Source organism: Cannabis sativa, chromosome 2 (genome assembly GCF_029168945.1).
Source record: "Cannabis sativa cultivar Pink pepper isolate KNU-18-1 chromosome 2, ASM2916894v1, whole genome shotgun sequence".
In the NCBI taxonomy this organism is placed as follows: domain Eukaryota; kingdom Viridiplantae; phylum Streptophyta; class Magnoliopsida; order Rosales; family Cannabaceae; genus Cannabis; species Cannabis sativa.
The window spans coordinates 53,554,450-53,576,296 of NC_083602.1; the positions used below are offsets into that span (position 1 = coordinate 53,554,450).

Sequence of the window (21,847 nt, forward strand, 5' to 3'; positions counted from 1 at the left end):
AGACCCTGTGTTTTGTTATATGACAAAATGGACCCTGTATTTTCTAAAATAGTACATATAGGACCCTGAATTGATATTTTGTCAAAATAAAATTTAATTATAATCCGATCTAAAAGTGCTATGACAAAGCTGTTTACATTTTTTGTATCTGTTCGTATTAAGCATTGTCTTCAAGCTGGTTGTATTAAAAAAAAAAGTTGTCAAAAATTAAGCTCAAGGTCCTATTTTTACTATTTTAGAAAATACAGGGTCCATTTTGTCATTTAACAAAACACAGGATCTAATCTACAACTTTTGCAAAACACAGGGTCCAAAATGGTATTTACCTTTTATTATTATAGGATTAATTAAGGCATCATTTTTATAAAAAAAATATATAATTTTATGTTGAAAGAATTTTTATATACACTTTTACTATTTTCTATAAAAACAACACTAAAATAATAAAAAAATTATATAAAAAATAATATCTAAATAACATCAAAACAACAATAAAGGATAGCATACGGATAACAAAAAATAAACCATAAATTAACAAGAGTACAACATAAAAAGACCGTATTTTCTATAAATAAAATTAAAAAAATCGTAAAAATATTTAAAATTCCATAAAACTGTATTTTTGTAATTTTTTTTATTATTTGTGTGTATTTGTGAAATAATCCCTTTATTCTACGTGTGGGATAAAACTTTGTCTTTCTTCTTAGCTTTCTCTCATTTTTTATTAATTCTAAGCTTTCCCCTTCAACTGAACACGCCCCTAGCTTTTCTTTTTGATTTGGACCATGTTGTTGTCTAGCACGTAAACGGCCCATTTGGCATCCAACTCACTCGCTGTCCCTAATCTACCACCACTGACAGACACTCACTCGCTGCACTTGCCCGAAGCTCCACCAATGGCTATCTCATCTCTCCGACTTCCGTTATCACCTTGGCTTACAAAATCCTCAACTCGTTTCTTCAGAATTTATTCAATTCCAACAACACCCCTACCACTGAGACCAATTTACTGTTGCTTCTCTACTTCTTCTTCTGCGTCCTCTAACACCCAAGATACAGTAACCGATTTGGGCGAATGGGAACCCTTACGAAAGAAGAAAGTAGTTATGCGAGTTGGCTACGTTGGTACCGATTACAGAGGTTCGTTTCATATCCTATGAAATTATCAATTCGTTCCCGATATTTTCACCAACTCTAATGGTTTTTCATTTTGTTTATAAAATTACTTTCAGGCTTACAAATGCAACGAGACGAGCATTCATTATCCAGTAAGCTTATTTCCATTTCGTGAGATTGATGCATTGTTCGTTATTGTCTTTTTTGTTGCTACGATCGTGGTGTGTTTATTGGGGGGAAAGTATGGTGTTTGTATATGTTTTTTATATTGATCAAAGTCATATAATTCATTCAGCTTAAGATTGGTGGATTGGGGTCTCGCTAAACAAGCATTACAATTTTGAAATGTAGCTATAGAAAAAGAACTGGAAACTGCCATTTTTAAGGCCGGTGGTATTCGAGATAGTAATTATGGGAACCTTCAGAAAATCGCATGGGCAAGAAGCAGCAGAACAGATAAAGGAGTAATTAACTCATAACCTTCATTTTTCTATCTCTTTTGTTGGAGTTTTTATTGTTTGTGTACTTGCATTGTATTAATTATGTTTGTTTCGCTCATTGTTTAAGGTGGTTTTGAGAATGATCTTTAATTGTTTGGTGTTAATGCAACAGGTTCACTCATTGGCAACAACGATATCATTGAAACTGGAAATCCCTGGAGATGCATGGGAGAATGACCCTAATGGCATTGCTCTAGCTAATCGCATCAATTTGTTTCTTCCTTGTAATGTCAAAGTTTTTAGTATCTTACCTTCCCAGAGGTGAGAGCTTAACCCTGCTTCCTTGGATTTTGGAATGTAAAAGTAGCATGAATGATTATCCTTGGTGGGCTCTTCTGGTGTTTGATTGGAGTACCAACTTGCAATTTAGGAACAAAAACAAAAAGAAAAAAGAAAGTGAAAGAATTTGACCTTGATAATGCTAATTCAATCTCATTTCTCATTGAATTTTGAAATTAATAAAGAAGCTTATTATCTCAGAATTTTTGTGTTATTTGTGTGATTACCTGATCACATTATTATGTCTGATTCTTGCTAGTGCTGCTATGTTTATCTGTCTGTGTTCCTGTTTCAGGAGCTTCGATCCCAGAAAGGAGTGTAATCTCCGAAAGTATTCCTACCTTCTTCCTGCCGATATCATTGGAATTAAAAGTAATTTAAGCACTGATGAAATTGATTTTCATATCTCAGATTTCAATGAGATATTGAATACTTTCGAGGTACCGTTTCCTTATTTTTGTCCTCTCTTTTCAACCTCTTTTTTTTTTCTTTGTGTGTGTGTGAGGAAATTTATTGAACTGATAGTTTGTTTGTGTAACCATGTTTTGTAGGGAGAACATCCTTTTCATAATTATACAGTGCGAGCAAAGTACAGGACGAAGTTTCCTGCAAAGAAATCACATAAGAATGGTCATGTGTCAGGAAGTGTGAAAGCATCTGATAAGGCATCAGAATTTGAATCTGGTGAAAGTGATGGAGAAGAAGATTTTGAATCTGATGGCTTCCCTTCTTCAAAAGTTGAGAGAATGAGCTCAAATTCTCTAGCATTGAGCATTCCTGATGGGAACATGGTCGATGCTCAAGAGAAGCTTACCGGCGGTGTAAATGATCAAGGTTCTAGTTCAGTTGTTCTTGCAAAATGGCTGCACCAACCCGATGAGAGAGACAGAATAGGTGCCTCGCATTTCAGAAAGATTTTTCGCTGCTCCTGTGGAAAGCTAGAGAGCTCGCTTGGATTTAACTTTGTTGAGCTATCTGTGTGGGGGGAGTCTTTCATGTTACATCAGGTGACCTTTTTCTGTAGCCAATCAGATAATGTTTTTACTATATCTTTATGTATTGTTTTATCGTGATTTCAGACAATGTTCATCAATAAATCCGATGCATTAGTTATAACACTTGAAATTAAATGATCACAAGGTATCTTGATGTTAGTATGCACACATGAGAGAGCTTTAGAAAATAAAATCTTACCATTACTGCTTATTATATTGTTGAATTTACATAATATAGTTTGTTGTTATTTAGATTCGCAAAATGATTGGGACTGCTGTGGCAGTAAAGCGGAATTTACTTCCCAGAGATATATTGACTCTGTCATTAGCCAAATTCTCACGAATTGTTGTACCGCTTGCTCCATCAGAAGTTCTGATCTTGAGGGGAAACAACTTTTCTTTGAGAACCAGACCAGGAAATGTCACTAGACCAGAAATGGTGGCAATGGTCGAATCTGAAGAGATTCTCAGGGGAGTTGATGAGTTCTATACAACTGTAATGCTTCCCCAGGTTTCTAAATTCTTGGACCCGTCAGGGTCCCCTTGGAAGGAATGGGTTGAGAATTTGGATCGTAACACAAACATTCCAGAGACAGAGTTAGATGAAGTTAGGACTGCTTGGAAAATTTGGAAGGAAAAGTTTGAGAGCAAAACCAGTGTTGCATCAGTATCAAATGATGGAGACAAGGTAATTTGACTTATCGCCATTTCTTATTCAGTCTACTGAGCTTTCCATGTATCTAGTCTTCTTTCCAAGTTGTCATGGAAGAGCATTAATATTGCAGCATATGATTGCTCTGCCACTTCCATTTGTTTACCATGAACTATGAGAAAAAGGTTATAAGGCCATGATTGCGGTTTTTATGTATAGACATAGCAGCCTCTTTTTAAACTCATCTACGTGAGTTCCTTATGGCGTTGTCCCATCTTTGATGTATCAGGATCTTGCCGCAATTGCATAACCTGTCTGTACTGCCGTACATATTTTGCACAATCTGACATAAAAATTGCATGCAAAGTTTTTCAAGCTTGGATGGACTTTGATAGCTGCCGAAGAAGGTGATTAGCTGAAGAAGTAGAAGCATATAAATATTATATATATATTCATGTATTCATATACATATACAAGTATGAATATATATATTTAGTGTAGTTCAAATCCAAGAGTAAGAATGAAGTGGTCAGTAGATGTTAGCTCTGGTAATGCTAGTAGCAGGTGCACTTATTTTTTATGGTTTCTTCATTATTGCCACTGATCACATGTACAAATTATTAAAAGCTGATGGTCTTTTGTGACCTGACATTGGCACCAAATGGCTAGTACTTGCCAGTTTCTCATTGAAATGTACTGTTTTTTTTTTTGGTCAACTAATATTTCTTCCGTAATTGTAGAGTTTTGCACCTTTAATTTTTTTTATTATTATTTTTATGAAAAAAATAATATTTATTTCTCACTTTTGCAATAATATTTGTTTATTTTTTTGCAATAATATTTATAGGTTGGAGAAAAAATCGTTCGATAAAATTAAACAATAGCCGGCGGAATTTTTTTAGGATTCCGTTGTACTTTTCATTATATATATATATATATATACATACGTAGTACGTACTGGATAAAGATCGCTTCAAACACTCCATAGGAACTTGTATATCTCTGTTGTCAACACGAGATTAGGGATGTTCATTCGATCCAATCCGCACTTTTTTGGTCAAACAACATCTAATCCGCACTAAGTGCGGATTTCATATTTTAGATCTAATCCTATGCGCATAAGAGTTTAAATCCAATCCAATCCGCAATAGTACGGATTGGATCGGTTATTTTAGATCGGTTATTTTTTTCATAATAAATTATTTAATATTTCATAGAAAAAAAATTAAAAAAAAAAACTATTGTTTCTTAATCTCCAATAATAATCTATTTCCATCTCTATTTATATACAAATTAAACCAATATACATATATATCAATATATATATACTTTCTTTAAATTTACACTAAAATATATATGTATCTATTACTAAAATAAATAAGCTAGTATATATATGTGTAAACTTTATGTCTATGTGTCTATGTGAATAAGAATTATTTGTTTTTGTATTTTTTATTACAAAATAAATAAAATACACTAACTCAATATATTACTAAAAAAGATTAATAAATTAGAAGTTTGTGTCTTTTTTTTAATTAATATATATTATATATTATATTTTTAAAAAAAATATATATATAATTTAGTGCGGATTGGATTGGATCGGTTACTTTTTGAGGTCAAACAACATCCAATCTGCACAAGTGCGGATTTTAGATTTTTCAATCCAATCCAATCTGCACAAGTGCGGATATCCGCATTTTGCGGATTAGATTGGATTGGATCGTGCGGATTGGATTGGATCGGATACTTTGTGAACACCCCTACACGAGATGTCCAACAAAGCGACTCCAATAGATTGCAGATATTCTAGTGGTAGATTCATTAGCTGTTTTTTGAATGTAGAATACACCTAAAGCATGCGAGCTTGTGCGAAAATATTGAACAATAAACTCACACTTAATAAGTCGTATACGTTGCTGCACTTATTATTAAAATGAATTAAATTTTTCTTCATTTATTCTTTTATGTTTATTCTAATTTAATACTATTATTTATTGTAAAACGGTTCTATAACCTATCAGTTATGTAAAACTAAAAGGACACTTGCTTTCTATATAAAAGAGTAATCCAAATCAAATAAATTAAGTAAACATTATTTGCAACAGTGAACTAAACACACCGTGATCTGACTGAACCACTATATCCCTTGTGTTCTTTATATTTCTTAGTTGTTCTATTATTTTGGTAGCTTCCGTTGAGTACTCGCTACTCTAAATGAATGTTCACAGTTTCTTATTCATTTTATTTACTGTTTACACATAATTTGGTGTTGTCCAAATTTCTCCAACAACAATCATATTTTATTTAAGAACGTGCAAGACTTAATTTTAGACTTGTGAGTAGGTGTACAAGCGCCTAATTATATATTTATGTTTTATATTTTTCTTACTTAGTCTATCAACTCAAGATTATACATATCTAGATAGTTAGACCTGAAGTGTTTGAATCTTTAAAACAATATAAAATCAAATTTGTTAGTCGCTAGACGACACTTTTGTTATGTTTACATTTAAAAAGATTTTTTTTTTTTGACATTTAATGAGAAAGAATTCGAACTTACACCTCTTCTTTGTGAGGAGAAATATGGAGCTACTAACTATACCTATGACCACAATCTATAAAATTTAGATAACATACTATTTAATAAATAATATTAAATTAATATAGGAATTTTTATTTAAATATTAAAAAACATTCTAAAATATCATTTTTATACTCACCTTAATGAATTGACAAATAAAGTTCACAAGAATCTTACTACTTATATAGAAATAAATAATTGCAACTTTATTTATTACATAAATTTAATTGACCACACTTGATTTTATTTCTTTTCCACGCTGGATCAAAAGTTCATATCACACCTGGTATATCTACACAAATGACAAAACAGTAATCTAAAACAAAGCAATTACAATAACCAAGGACCCATAACAGCACCAAAATCACAGTCACACCAACAAAGATCAACCAGATATTTCAATGGATTTGACATCAGGCTTCTTGATCTCTTCTTTAGGGACTGTAACAGTGAGTACCCCATTTTCCATGGCAGCTTTGATCTGATACATTTTTGCATTCTCCGGAAGCCTGAACCTCCTCATGAACTTCCCGCTGCTTCGCTCGACCCGGTGCCACGTGTCGTTCTTATCTTCCTTCTCAACGTTCCTCTCTCCGCTAATGTGGAGGACTCGATCATCTTCGACCTCTACCTTCACCTCTTCCTTCTTCAGCCCCGGAACATCGGCCCTGAACACATGGGCCTCCGGAGTCTCCTTCCAGTCCACTCGGGCATTGACAATAGCGGAGTTTTCCTCAGATAGTTTTGGAAAAGATGAGTTAGATAAGGGGAAATCCTTGAATGGATCCCAAACGTCGAGAGAGAAAGGGTCGAAAACATTGCTTCGTCGGCCACCAAAGAAGCTAGGAATGAGCGACATCTTTACTTGGAAAGGACGCTGAAACAGAGAATTGATTGTATAAATGTTGAGTTACAAAATTAGTTGAAATGAAGAGTCTATATTTTTGTAGTGATCTAGTCAGAGGGGTTTAGTGAGTATATTTATAAGAATTGAGGTGAAATTTCTAGTAATTTCTGGGGGTTTTTTGGCAGTTAAGACAACCAATCTAGGCATATCGCGGGCCTTGGCCAAACGACATATCGAGAACATTCTAGTTGCTTCTAATCCAATTGCTCTGTAAAAAGTTTCGGGAACACAACGTCCAACTTTTGTATACACTTGTCGTATGGTGTTGATTTTAACATGAATACGAAAAAATAAGAGGGAAAATTTGCGGCAAAAATCTCCAAAAACGTTACTTTGATGCAGATTAGTCTTCAAAGTCATGTCCATTAGTCTTAATTTTAACTGACCTGCTTTCTTTTTTAAATTGACACGTGTCAAAATGTTATTGGTCCAAATTATTATTTTAACGTTATATATTAAAAAGAAATAAATAAATAAATTATTTAAAAATAATTTTTTTTCTTTTTTTTCTTTTTCTTTTTCTTTCTTTTCTTCTTCTTTGCCTTCTTCTTCTTCGTCTGTCTTCTTCATCTCCACTGTAAAACCGATTCACCCCCAACCTTCTCCCATCTTGTCAACCAACCACCAAAACTCACCACCCACCCTCTTGATCTCTCAACCGCACCATCTCAATCTTAAACATCCATCTCCTTCGCTGAAAACCACTCCGAGCCACCAACTGCACCTCAACCATTCCCAAGCATCCAAGCCTAGAAATTCTCTCTCTACCTACGTCTCATCCCTCTCCCATTCGGCCTGCAACAAAAATTATGTCGTCTCTCCCCTTCGGCCTAAACCCTAAATCCCAGATTTCACCCTTTCCTCTTCCGTCGATTACGCCCGAGATGCCACCACCACCTAGATTTCTTGAGAGAGAGAAGTGAGGCTGTCGTGTATTGAAGAAAAGAATTAGGGTTGGGCTGGCATTGAGGATCTCCAACAGGTTTATCGTAGACGGAAACAGAGGTATCAACGTTGCACATGGATTCGTCGTGGTTAGAGGTCTCGGCAGCGGTGTCGAGAGCTACGTCGTCCTTGTCAGGGAAGCGAATCTTTGTGATTGAGGCTGTTGGGGCTGTGATTCTGGAGCCGTTTCAGCAGCTGGTGTTGGCTGGTTAGAATTAGGGTTAGGGTGTAGTGAGAAGATGAAGAAGACGAAGAAGAAGAAGAGAAAGAAAAAGAAAAATAAAAAAAAATATATTTTTAAATTATTTATTTTTATTTTTATTTTTAAAATTAAAATAATAATTTAGACCAATAATATTTTGACACGTGGCAATTTAAAAAAAGAAAACGGCTCAGTTAAAATTAGGACTAACAGACAAATAAAAAGTGTGACCTTGAGGACTATTGCCGCTATTTTTGGAGGTTGGGGACTAATCTGCATCAAAGAGACCTTTTAGGGGGCTTTTGCGGCAAATTTCCCTAAAAAAAAATTGGGTTGTTCTACAATTCACACTTTTAAAGGGAATATTTTAAATTAGCGGTGACAATTTTGTTAACCTACAATAAGTTTTTAAGGAGTGAATTAGAAATTTTAAAATCCCAAAAGATAATTTATGCAAATATTTTAATTTAATGCAATTACACAAATAAACACAAGTATAAATAAATAACAAAGTTGAAATGGAAAGAGTTTTGGGATAGAAATTGCAAACTCTCAATTTTTACAAGGTTTAGTAGAATTGAGCCACATAACCTCATTGGATTGTTGAAGTGCCAATCTTGTCAACCAGGTTATTTTTTCACCGGTGTCAACTTCACCTCAACCAATAGTTTTCTAAAAGACTATTAACCTCTTTAGATTGTTGAAGTGTCAATCTCACTCTCGAATTGTTGTAGTGACAATTTCACTCTCGGATTGTTGTAGTGACAATTTCACTCTCGGATTGTTGTAGTGACAATCTCACTCTACTTTAGTTGTTTACGAAACCAGTATCAACCTCACCTACAATCGAGTTATTTTTTTATTGGTGCCAACATCACCTCTCAATACAATGAATATGTAATTTTGAAATACAAAGAAAATTCTCCCTCTAATAAGATGAAATACAATGTGAAATCCTAGAGAGAATTACAATAGAGAAGATAAGAACGAGTTTGGCTCAAGTGTGTGTGGTTAGCGTGTTTACGAAAAGATGATAATTCTTTAGCTAGAACACTTAGAATGATATAATAAGACGAATAGAATCTCAACAATTCTTAGTTTTTGTGAGAAAAATGTGTTTATATAGAGCATATGAAGAAACTACTTGTTTATAGTTGTTAGCACGAAATTCAAGACAAAATTGGGCTTAAACAGTTCACAATTTCACGAATGGGTAACTGTTACCTGAGCCAAATAGTTCACCGCTTGTCCAACGGTAAACCATTTAAGGCACAATAGCGAAATATAATTTTTTTTTGACATAAAACGCGGATAACTCTTACCTCGTTTATCCGATTTCAAAAATTCAAGTTGCATTCTCTTAATTAAAAGATGAATAATCTTAAAATCTAATTTAGAAAACTTATATGTCATTTTTGAAAAGTAACTTGTCACATAAATTAGTGAGCCAAACTTTGAACTTATAATTCTAATATACTTTGAAAATCACTTTAACAAGGCTAAAGTAAACGTATACCATTTGATTGTGTGGAGTCTTGATGTAGATGAGCTTCCTAGCTTGATTTGCATATTTTGATCCCAAGTTGACTTTTCCCAAGTTGACTTACACTTTGATTTTCAGATTGACTAATTTGACTTTGAGTTTTTGAAGTCCTCTTTTGGATAAGGTCTTGAATTCTTGATCTCTTGATGAAACTTTTTGTAATACCCTAGAATTAGGAAATGGATTAGCAAAACCCTAATTAGATAATTATGAATAAATTGAGAAACTATATTATTATATAGTTCGGTATATGTGAATTAATATGAATTTTAACATGTTAAGATCTCGTTGGTGAGCCAGGGGCATTTTAGTAATTGTGACCCGAGAAGGATAAAATGATGAAATTAATTTATTTACATGCTTAATGAAACTATATTATTATATAGTATGTCTGTATTATCTTTTCAGGTGTGTTCTGACAGGTTGGCGCGGTATAGTCACAACCGGATATTTCGGGCCGAACTTGGTTCGGGCTCGAAATGCAAATTGGATTGATTTAATTGGCATTTTATTTGATAAGTGATAATCTGAAATTAATTGGGATTTATTTATGCATGAAATGACAAAAATACCCTTGTGAGGGTGAATATGTGTGCTTTGGGCCCTAGGGGAATTTTGGTCTTTTGACCATTATTGATTTACATTTGATTAAGTGAATTTTTGGAAAAAAGGAAGTCAGTTTCTAGTTTGCTTCTCCCTTTGCTTCTAAACTTTGATTTTTTGTAAAATTGGTGTAATTTTGCTTGGTTTGGAGCTTAATATTTGGAGATTGGTGGAGTCTAGCTTTGAATTGGAAGTGAGGTAGTTTCCCTACTGAATTTTAGTTGAATTTCTTGTTGAAAATATTGTAAGAAAAGCATGTTTTAAATTGTTGAGTTTGTGAAGTTGCATGTTCTTGGATTTTGTTGTGATTTTGATGAATTGAGTGAGAAATTGCATGATTGGGTTGAGATTCATATTTGTTGAGCTTGGATTGTGATTTTAGGTTATTTTCTAGCTTGAAATCCATGTTATTTTGATATGTGGCTGCTGGAAGATAATTGTGGTTGATGGATTTTTAGCTCAAGTTCTTGAATTTGGGTATTGTTAGTTTGAGGCGTGAATTATGTGTTTTATGCAATCTGAAATCGTTAGTTTATTATTGAAAATTGATGCATATATATGTATATTAGATTAGCTATTATTTGCTAGCAACCTTACTTGTTGATTTGGAAGTTTGGTTGTGAATTTGAAGTGAAATGGATGGAATTGTTGTTGAATTTTCGTGTTTTTCGTGGCTGGTTTCTGGGTTTTCAACCCAGGTGCTGCGGCATGCTCTAGGCATACCGCGGCCCGCCCCTGTTGAGGGAACCTGGGAGTTGGCCCCAGGTGTCGCGGCCCGCCCTGATGTTTTTGGGCAGTTTTGAGTTGAATTTCGGAAATTCATAACTTTTGATTCCGAACTCTAATTTGGGAGTTCTTTATATCGTTGGAAAGCTTGTTCCGAGCTCTATGTGATTATCTGAGTTTTACATGCCATGATTATATTATATGAGTTTGAAATCAGGGGTTAACCCTATGTGTGAAAATTCCGAATTGTGTGACTAGGATTACTGGCACCTGATCAGGAGTACCCGGGGATTTAGAATCTCTGACATAGCGGGACAACAGGTAAGACAGTGATTAGCATGTAGAGTATGCGCAGTGACACTTATATGAGTTTATAAATATAAATAAGTTTGATTTTTTCTTCAAAATTTTTTTAATTTGTTTAAATTATTTATTGGATTTTTAATAATTTTCTTTTGATATTTTAAGATACCTGTTTATAAACAAAATAAAGTTGTTATAGTAAACTTCATATTTTTATTAAGTTTTTAATAATTTTTATTAATTTTTTTAATAAAAAAAGACAAAATTTTTGATTAGTTAAATTCAAGAGGTAAAAATACTAATACTTAACGATTGAGAAATAATCTAACAAAAGAGCTATTGTATGTTAAGGAAAATTTTTAATAAAAATTGAGGGGACAAATATGTTAATTATTAAAAAAAATAATATATTTTTAAAGATTCGAGTTGCTTACGTGTGCCTGGTGGAGAGTTTATATGCTCCCCTTTTCCTTTGATCAGATCCCAATCGTTCTGTTCTCCTTCGAATCATCTCTTTCCTAACCCCCATTTTACTTTGCTTTCTCCATCGCCACCAATCCACACGGTAAACCAATTATCTTTTCCCTTTTTTTTTTTCACTTTGATTTCTTTCTTTCTTTCTGACATTATTTTCTCGGGATGGATGTATTCCTTCTTATCCTAGAAGATTGTTGATTAATTTTAGAGATTGTTTTGGTTGAAATCAGAATGTTTATCTTTTATGGTTACTCCATACTTTGTTCAATTTGTTTTTTTTTTCCTTTCTTTGAATATTATTGTTATTTGTGTATGTTTTTCGAATTGGGAAGTTAGAAAAGCTTACCTTTGTTGTTGGACTTGTAATAGTGCTTTGATTTTTGAAATTTACACTTTGTTTTGTCAGTTTCTCTTGAATTTGAATGATGTTTTTGTGTTTTAAGTTTACAAATTTTAACATGTAATATTTTGTGTACAGAAAATAAAGGAGAATGGCTGGTGGCGGAAAGGTGTCCTTTAAAGTCACTCTTACTTCTGATCCTAAGCTCCCCTTTAAAGTGTTAGTAATTTCATTCTTATGTTCCTCTTTTCTTTGAATGATTTTTCCTTGTTTTGGGTTTCAACTGTTTTGCTTTTTCAGGTTTAGCGTTCCAGAAGCAGCCCCTTTCACTGCCGTTCTTAAATTTGCCGCTGAAGAATTCAAAGTGCCTCCCCAGACCAGTGCTATCATCACCAATGGTAAATTATATTCTTTCCTTGGTCTTCTTTATCATTTTATATATATTTACATTTGTATACTTATGAATCTAGGTTCTGCTGAAGAACTTATTTCTCTGTTGCAACAAGTGAATAATTTCTTTATCCTAATTGGGTATTCTTAATGAATTCAGGTCTAATCAATCTAATTGTTATACAATTTGGGTACACAATTAGATTGTATTTTGGCCAACACTTTTCCAACTTTCTATTTAATTATGTTTCCTAGTGCTCAGTATATGTTTTTATATGAAAGGCTGCAGTTGATCATATTGAAAGACCATGTTTAGGGATCCTATATTCGTATCCATGTCTTTTTTATTTTTAATTTTATCTGGTTAAAAAGGGAGTTTTACAAAAACGGAAAAGACAATAAATAGCTGGCTTAAACCATGTTTTATGCAGTTAGTCTATTTTGATGGCTTCCAGGTGTGTGAGCCTTGGTTTAATTAGTACAGAGATGTTTGTATAGGCTAAGATAGGAGTATAATGTGGTAGAAATAATTGTTTAAGGGATGGAGTTCTGCTCAGTCCAAGACCTATAGTTACTTGGTCTAATAGACAAAAAAATGTATTCATATTTGAAAAATTTATTACTAACAGTTAAAGCTATGCTGATATAATATGTGTTTTCCTCATGCCTTCACACCACTCAAGAAATTTTAAGAAAGAAAATATAGTCCTGAAACACCACTTGTGTCTATCTCAAGTGGTTGGGTGTTATGTGGCGTTTAAGAAGTACTCCTGCTGGGTTAATTTATCAAATTGCTAACCAGTAACTGTAAAGAAGAAGAAAGGCTAGGCAATAAGGATTTTGGTCTGCCTAGGCTCTATTGGAACCAATTGCATATTTAGTTACAACCTGCACATAAGCATATATATATATATATATGAAACATGTAGCTTCCCATAAAAGTTGCTGCATAAAATGCAATAATATTAAACATTCATCTCAGTGCTTTGTACTATTTTACTAGGCAGAAATACTGTTCTGTATCTTATCTTATAATGCTGCTTCTCAAATGATTACTTATAATGTATGCAGATGGAGTTGGAATCAATCCTCAGCAAAGTGCAGGTATTAATTACATCGCTTAGTGTTTCGTTATTACTCATACAGCCGATTTATAACTCATAATAGTATTTGCCTGCATTAAGCATCCACACTTTCCTTTCCCTGCATTTGTCGGTTATGTTTTGCGCGTAAACAGTTGCATTATGAGAACTTTGATTGAATTCTCAGGGAACGTCTTTCTTAAACATGGTTCTGAACTGCGCCTGATTCCTCGTGATAGAGTTGGAGCTTCGGGGACATTTTAAGGCTGTGCATTTATCAGAGTGAACACGAGTGCTCTACTTTCTCTATTTAATTTTAGTCAATCTTTTAAATAGTTCTACATGGTATGAAGTTTGGAGCATTTTCAACCTAGTTTAATATATGTTAAAAGCTCTATGAATATTGAAATGTTGATGGAAGAAATTATTAATAAAAAGTTAGATAATAATAATAACTATCATTATAAATAGTTACTTCATTGTTCATAATTTGATAGCTTGAGTTAGGTAGCAAAATGTGTGCCTTTTTTATGAGCACGTGCCCATACATTACATTAATTAAGGAAGAAAATAGAAGATGAAGGAGATACACTTTTGTTTGAGTTTGTTATGAAATGAATGTAAGAAGACCAAAATTATGTGTTCTTTGATGATTAGAGTCCTTATTTATGTAAATGGAACGAAAATTAGTTAAAACTAGAATGGTAAGAGCATGTTTGGTATTGTTTTTTGTTTTTTGTTTTTAAAAAATTGTTTTTAGAAATGAGAACAAAAAATAGTTTTTGAAGTTTTTAAAAACAAGTCATGTTTGGTTAGTGTTTTTTAAATACAATATTGACCAAAAGTGAATTGGTTTTTAAAACAGAAAACAACATTTTATTGTTTTCAAAATTCTTGTTTTTTGTAACTTTGTTTTCTGAAAACTGTTTTTAGAAAATAAGGCCAAATGAGCCAAATTGTTTTCAAAAAACAATTTTCTGTTTTTAAAAACAAAAAACAGTTTTTTAATTATGATGCTAAACCTGCACTAAATTTGCTGTCAATTTCTCTTCTCTATAATTAAATAAGATAAAAAGAAAAAATCTTACCAATATATTCCTAAAAATCCATGGGGAATTTTCTCATAAATTCAAAATGTGTGGAAAAAGTCTATTTTTAATGAAGGAGCCCTATGCGTTCTAGTAAAGATATAATTATTTCATGATGTTTATCTTTTCCAAACTAAGCCAATACTGTAATTTTTTAAGAATCTAAAGAAAATAAAATTAATCTACTTAAGAATGGATTGGTTTGATTTGAAACTGCATTTAAACCCGTATTGTCCATGAAGTTTAGATCAATACAATTTTATTGTCATTAGATTTCAAGCTTCAAGTTGTAGGCGCCCTCACAAAATTTCAAGGCCAATATTGGGCAACTTTGAAGGGAATTTTAGGGAATTTTTGGCTTAATTATTATAAATTATATGTTGGAGTGCTTATAAATTAGTTGTGCATGCTTTTAGTATAAATTGTAAATTGGCTTGGGTGAATATTTTTTTATCATTTATATTGATGTATTAAACTCATATGGTTATTATTGAAGAGTTTATATATTTTTTAATTTTTTAAAATAAGGTAAATTGCGGCATAAATACTTAATGTTTCAGATTTTATACACTTAAATACCTAATGTTTATTTTTGGAGGCAAAAATACCTAATGTTACAATTCTCTTACACCGTTACTACCACTTCCGTGAACTCATAAATATGAACAGGTGAAGGGTTCAGATGCATTACATTTATTTTTCATTTTATTTTTAAAATTAATATTTTTAATATCAGAAACTAAATGCTACTTGCTTTAAAAAAAAACTTGTTCTCATTAACAATTTTCACATGATATTGGCACTTCAATTCGATAATCATGTTCCATATACTACACTGGTTCACTCAGCTATGGTAATTTAGTATTGCATCTCTCTTATTTTTTTTTTTAAAAAACAAGTAATATTTAGTTTTTTACATTAAGAATATTAAATTTTAAAATAAAATAAATAAATGTAATGCATTTGGGCCCTCCACGTGTCCATATTTATGAGTTAATAACAAAAGTGGTAGTAACGGTGTAAGAGAATTGTAACATTAGGTATTTTTGCCTCCAAAAATAAACATTAGGTATTTAAGTGTATAAAATCGAAAACATTAGATATTTATGCCGCAATTTACCCTTTAAAATATATATTTAAATTTTTAAGTGTACCTATTAGGAATAAGATGTTAGTTAATTGTTAGTTGTAATTCTGTTAAGACAAGTTGTAGGTTGTTACAACTTGTCGACTAGGCTTCTTGATATTTAGTCTTCTTGTTTAAGACTAACCCTACATATAAATAGCTTGTTGTATCATTCATTCATTAATTGAAAATATACAAGCATAGAACAGAGGATTCACTCTGCTTTTTTCTCCTTCCTTCTCTGAGTTCTTCACTTCTCATATGGTATCAACAGACAACCTTGACCATCCTTCAATGGCGAGGCCCTCCACACACTCCCAGGATGGTGTTCCTCCACCTGCAAATGAGCAAACACAATCGACTTCTAATCCCGATTCGAATTCCGCACCTGTTGCCAATGTTCCCATGGCTCCTCAACGAATTCCACCTTCCAGATCCAAATCCAGATCGCAGAATGAGGAAGAAATTCTTGAACCAGTTCATTCTTCCCTTGTTCCTCAAGACGACAACATCTCTCAACCTGTTAGCTCATGAAGATGTTGCTAGTCTATTTTTTCTCAGCACAGCCGATCACCCAGGGCTAGTTCTTGTCTCCACCATTCTCAATGGCACCAATTATCAGTCATGGAGAAGGGGCATAACCATGGCGTTAACAGCCAAGAACAAGTCAACCTTTATTGACGACACTCTTCCTCGACCTGCAGCTGGTAACCATCTCCTTAACTCTTGGAATCGTTGTAATAATATGGTAATGTCTTGGCTCATAAACTCTGTATCTCCTGAAATAGCACAAAGTATCATGTATTTTGATCTTGCTACAGAAATGTGGCATGATCTTCAAGAAAGGTTCAATGAGGGTAATGGCCCTAGAATCTTTCAGCTGCAAACACAACTCACCCGTTTGCAGCAAGGTGATCAATCCGTCACCACATATTTTACAAAGCTCAAATCCATTTAGGATGAGCTAAAGGAATTTCAACCTAATGCCGCCTGTTCTTGTGGTTCCATGAAGGTGTTTCTTGATTACTATAACCAAAACCAGGTCTTACAATTCCTAACCGGCCTCAATGAATCCTATGCCTCTGTTAGGGCTCAAATTCTTCTCAATGAACCCACCCCTAACCTCTCTAGGGTATTCTCAATGATAGTCCAAGAAGAAAGGCAAAGAACACTTGGTTCATCTGATGTTTCCTCTCTTGCCTCCTCAGTTAGACCCTCCTCTTCCACTAATCCATCTCGTGGAAAGAAACCTCGGCCTTCTTGCACTAACTGTGGAAAACTAGGGCATTATGTGGACAAATGCTATTTTCTTCATGGATTTCCACCAGGGTATGGAGACAAGAAAAAGAATGACAAAGCCAAAGCTACTGCCAACAATGTGGCTGCACCTTCCAAATCTGATGTTGCCCCAAATCACCCTCAAACTGATCTTTCCAGCCAATGCCAGCAGCTGATTTCTCTCCTCAGCCAGCAGCTCAGTCACGTCTCCACTGGAGAAGAACAAAACAACAATGCAGCAGCATCTAACATGGCTGGTAACAACTCTTTAGTTCAAAAATTATATTGGATAGTTGATAGTGGAGCTACACATCACATGTGCTCCACCGAGTCTTATTTTTCCAAGTTTACCAACAATACTTTCCCATCTCAAGTATTACTTCCTAATGGCAGCAACATCCCTCTCAAAGGAATTGGGACTGTCCACATAAACTCCCAATTATTAATTCATAATGTGCTATTTGTTCCTACATTTCACATTAATTTATTTTCCATTCCTACATTTCTTCAAAATTCCACTAATATGGTCTTTTTCAACCATGATTTATGTCTTTTACAGGCTCATTCTCCGAGTGTGGTGATTGGGACAGCTAGAAGGCTTGGACAACTCTTTGCTCTCCTCCAAGATTCCCTTCCAATAGCTAGTTCTACTTGTATTTCTGTTTCTACCAATGATGGAGACCATTGGCATAAACGCCTTGGTCATCCCTCAATGTACATCTCTAACAATTTTCAATAAAGAGCATGGTTTTGATTCAAATGTTTCCAAGAACTATTTTTTTTTTCATATTTGCCATCTTTCCAAACAAAAACAGTTACCATTCATATCAAACAACAACTTTGTTGAAAATATTTTTGACCTTATCCACATGGATATTTGGGGCCCTTTCAACATTATAAGTATTGAAGGTTATAAATATTTTCTTACACTTGTTGATGACAAATCTAGATTTACATGGACTTATATGCTAAAAACTAAAGCTGAAGTACAAACCATAATCCCTATGTTCTATAATATGGCATGTACACAATATTCTAAGCCTATCAAGGCCATTAGATCTGATAATGCTAAAGAGCTAAATATGCAATCTTTTTATGCATCCAAGGGTATTATCCACTACCATTCATGTGTGGAAAGACCCCAACAAAATTCCGTCGTGGAAAGAAAACATCAACACATCTTAAACATTGCAAGAGCTCTTTGCTTTCAATCTAATTTGCCTCTCTCATATTGGCCTTACCTCATACATACTGCCACCTATCTAATGAATAGGACCCCCTCAAAACTACTTCAAGGCACTACATCTTATGAACTCTTGCATAATAAACCCCCCAGGTATGATCATCTTAGGGCATTTGGATGCCTTGCATACGCATTTACACGTCCCTCTAGTCAACATAAATTCTCTCCTAGAAGCCGTGCTTCAATTTTATTGGATATCCTCAAGGCATGAAAGTCTACACATTACTTGATATTGAAACAAATCAAATATACCACTCTAGAGATGTAATATTTCATGAAGACATATTTCCCTTCACAGGTTATACATCTTCTCACAAGATAAATAATTTTTTTAATTCACTTATCAAACCTGTGTTTGAACCTATCAACAAAACCAACATCACACTACTGCAACTTCATCACAGCAGCAACATTTTGTTGGCCATTTACCAACAAATTCTGGTGTCAATCCCACACCAGTACCTCACACTAGTGATAATCTATCACTCCCAATTCCACTTGTCCTCTCAAAGGACCATAATTCACAAACTGATGCAGCTATCACCCCAGCAACATCACAAAAAACCAGTTCACAATCTGGTTTTACTTCACAAACAGCCCCACAAATGGCTGTTAATCCTAAACCAACATCAGTTTCTGCTCCCATATCTAATGCTACTACTACAGACATCTCCCTTACCAACTCAACTCCACAACCTTCGTTTCAATCCAAAGCTGGCAGGCCCGTGGTTAAACCAAAATATTTAACAGATTATATCTGTCATACAACCTCAACTGCCTTTCCAATTGAAAAATTCATTTCCTATGCTAAGCTCAGCCCTCATTTTCGTGCTGCTGTCCTTACAGCTTATTCTCATGTTGAGCCTCAATCTTACTCTGAAGCCTCACAATTTAAACATTGGCTTCAAGCAATGAATACTGAAACCAATGCATTGGAAAAAAACAATACATGGACTGTCACCAAGTTACCTCCTGGCCACAAGGCCATTGGTTACAAATGGGTATACAAAGTCAAATACAATGAATTCGGCGAAGTTGTTCGATTCAAAGCTCGACTTGTAGCTAAAGGATTCAATTAAAAACAAGGCATAGACTATGATCAAACCTATGCTCCCGTGGCTAAGTTCAATACACTCAAAATCTTCCTTGCACTAGTTGCAATGAATAATTGGGATGTCCACCAAATTGACATCAATAACGCTTTTTTACATGGCGATCCACGAAGAGGTCTACATGAAACTCCCTCCGGGATACAAAGCTCCTCCCAACTCAGTTTGCAAACTCAACAAGAGCATATATGGCCTTAAACAAGCCTCTAGACAATGGTAACTAAGTACCACATTGAAAGCTGAAGGATTTCATCAATCCCTTTCAGATAATTCTCTATTCATCAAACAAACACCTACCCTCACTCTTGCTGTCCTAATTTACATCGATGACATAATAGTGGCTAGCAATAACAAACCAGCCATAACTCATTTCAAACAATTCTTGGACAACAAGTTCACCCTTAAAGATATAGGGCCACTCAAGTTTTTCCTCGGATTGGAAATTGGAAGAACAGAACATGGGATTTCTATTTCCCAAAGACCCTTCACCTTACAACTTCTTGCTGACACAGGTTATCTTGGTGCTAAACCAGCTTCCACTCCAATTGAAACAAACCTTAAACTCAGTAAAGACAAAGGGAACCTTCTTCCCGACCCTACTACCTATCGAAGTTTAATCGGCAAATTAATCTACCTCACCACCACGAGGCCCGATATTTCTTATGCCGTTAACCATCTAAGTGAATTCTTAACATGTCCGAGAGTGCCTCACCTACAAGCTACCCATCGAATCTTACAATATCTCAAACGCACTCCCGGACAAGGTCTTTTTTGTTGGAAATTATTTTACCAGGATCTAGATTTACTAACAAGTATGTTGGATTAACAACCTAATATGAATTCTAAAACAATGAAAATAAACACATATAAAGTTAGAAAACCTTACAGTGGGTGCAGCGGAATAATATGACTCCTTCCGTTCAGATCTCTAGCCCTTGATTCCTTTCTCGTAGCAGCATCACCAAGATCTGAACCTGGATCTTCTTTTCTCCTTCTTTGATGCAGAAATTCCATAGTCTTCCATACTATGATTGAGATACCACTTGATGTGTGTGGGCACTACTCATCTCACAAGGATTTCGAAAATTCTCTCTTTTTCTCTCTTGAATTTCGTGGCTTATAGCATGCAAGAGAAGAGACACAAAGGTTGCTTTATATAGGGAGAAGGGAGAGCGCAACTTTCCAAATAAAACAGTTTCCTCTTTTACTGTGTAATTGATTAACTGCCTTATTTAGTGTGATCCACCACTTTCCTATTATAGCTAGGCTTTGATTAGAAAGTACATGGCAATTAAAAAATAAAATAATAATTGGGAAACACAAAGGGAGTGCTTCGGCCATAGAGGGAATATGGGTCTCACTTGGATTTTGCAGTTTTCTCAATTTTATTTCAATTTCTCCAAAAATGCCATTTTTCCAATTCCAATCATTTAAATGCCAAAACTAATTATTTAATAACTAAAATAGATTATTAAATAATATTGTCATTTAAAATAATTATTAATTAGACATACAAAGTCTCTTAATTAATAATTAAACCTAGAAACCCTTTTCTTTACGATTTCATCCTTAAACTGTGAGAATTCATAAAGTAGACATAGTCTAACTTTTAGAATTATAATTGATTAATTAAAATCAATTAACTGAGTCTTACAAGCAGTATGGCCTCAACTAGTATGGGGACCATGGGTCTATATAATCGAGCTTCCAATAAGTCGAACCGAATTTACCAAGTAAATTCCCTAACTTATTAATTCCTCATTGAATCCACACTTAGAACTCGGAATTGCACTCTCAGTCATATAGAAACGCTCTATATGTTCCACGATGTAGACACGTCATTAGTTATCCATTGTTATAACCCTAATGTGATCAATGATCCTCTATATAGATGATTTACACTGTACAGGGATTAAATTACCGTAACACCCTACAATGTATTTTATCCTTAAAACACTTAACCCTGTATAAATGATATTTCACCTAAGTGAAATGAGATCTCCACCATTTATCTTCGTTTGGTTAAGCTCGAAGGAAATCATCCTTTACTTCTATTTGCCAAATAGAAGCTATAGATTCCATATTTATGTTAGCGCTCCCCCACTCAATTGCATTACCGTGTTCCCAAAATGTACGTATTGCCCAGACTAAAAATTAGGCTTAACTAACAAATCAAAGAACACGAATAATACTCTTGAAATTGAGCCTAACCATATCAGGATTTCGATCATGTGATCTAGGATCAACTTATGATATTGAATTGAATAGATGTTTACGGTAAGTTTCAAAATCTAATTCAAAGTTCAATATCGGTCCATTCCAATGCATACTCCATGCATCCGATACTGGTAAACTTTGC

General features: G+C 34.1%; 3 protein-coding genes across 3 annotated transcripts; 2 read left to right on the top strand and 1 right to left on the bottom strand.

Annotated features, from left to right (window-relative positions):
- Positions 1-736: 736 nt before the first annotated feature.
- LOC115721120 (putative tRNA pseudouridine synthase) lies at positions 737-4,276 on the top strand. Its single transcript, XM_030650365.2, has 8 exons — positions 737-1,140; positions 1,233-1,268; positions 1,468-1,580; positions 1,729-1,877; positions 2,191-2,335; positions 2,447-2,902; positions 3,144-3,578; positions 3,832-4,276. Exons 1-8 carry the CDS (start codon positions 897-899, stop codon positions 3,850-3,852), a joined length of 1,599 nt encoding a protein of 532 aa, XP_030506225.2. The 5' UTR covers positions 737-896; the 3' UTR covers positions 3,853-4,276.
- Positions 4,277-6,274: 1,998 nt separating this feature from the next.
- On the bottom strand, positions 6,275-7,240 carry LOC115721265 (18.5 kDa class I heat shock protein-like). The gene has a single exon (XM_030650529.2). The coding sequence runs from the start codon at positions 6,983-6,985 to the stop codon at positions 6,512-6,514; it is 474 nt and encodes a 157-aa protein (XP_030506389.2). The 5' UTR covers positions 6,986-7,240; the 3' UTR covers positions 6,275-6,511.
- A 4,522-nt stretch (positions 7,241-11,762) lies between these two features.
- LOC115721246 (ubiquitin-fold modifier 1) lies at positions 11,763-14,118 on the top strand. Its single transcript, XM_030650503.2, has 5 exons — positions 11,763-11,920; positions 12,311-12,391; positions 12,473-12,570; positions 13,634-13,666; positions 13,832-14,118. Exons 2-5 carry the CDS (start codon positions 12,324-12,326, stop codon positions 13,906-13,908), a joined length of 276 nt encoding a protein of 91 aa, XP_030506363.1. The 5' UTR covers positions 11,763-11,920; positions 12,311-12,323; the 3' UTR covers positions 13,909-14,118.
- The last annotated feature ends 7,729 nt before the right edge of the window (positions 14,119-21,847 follow it).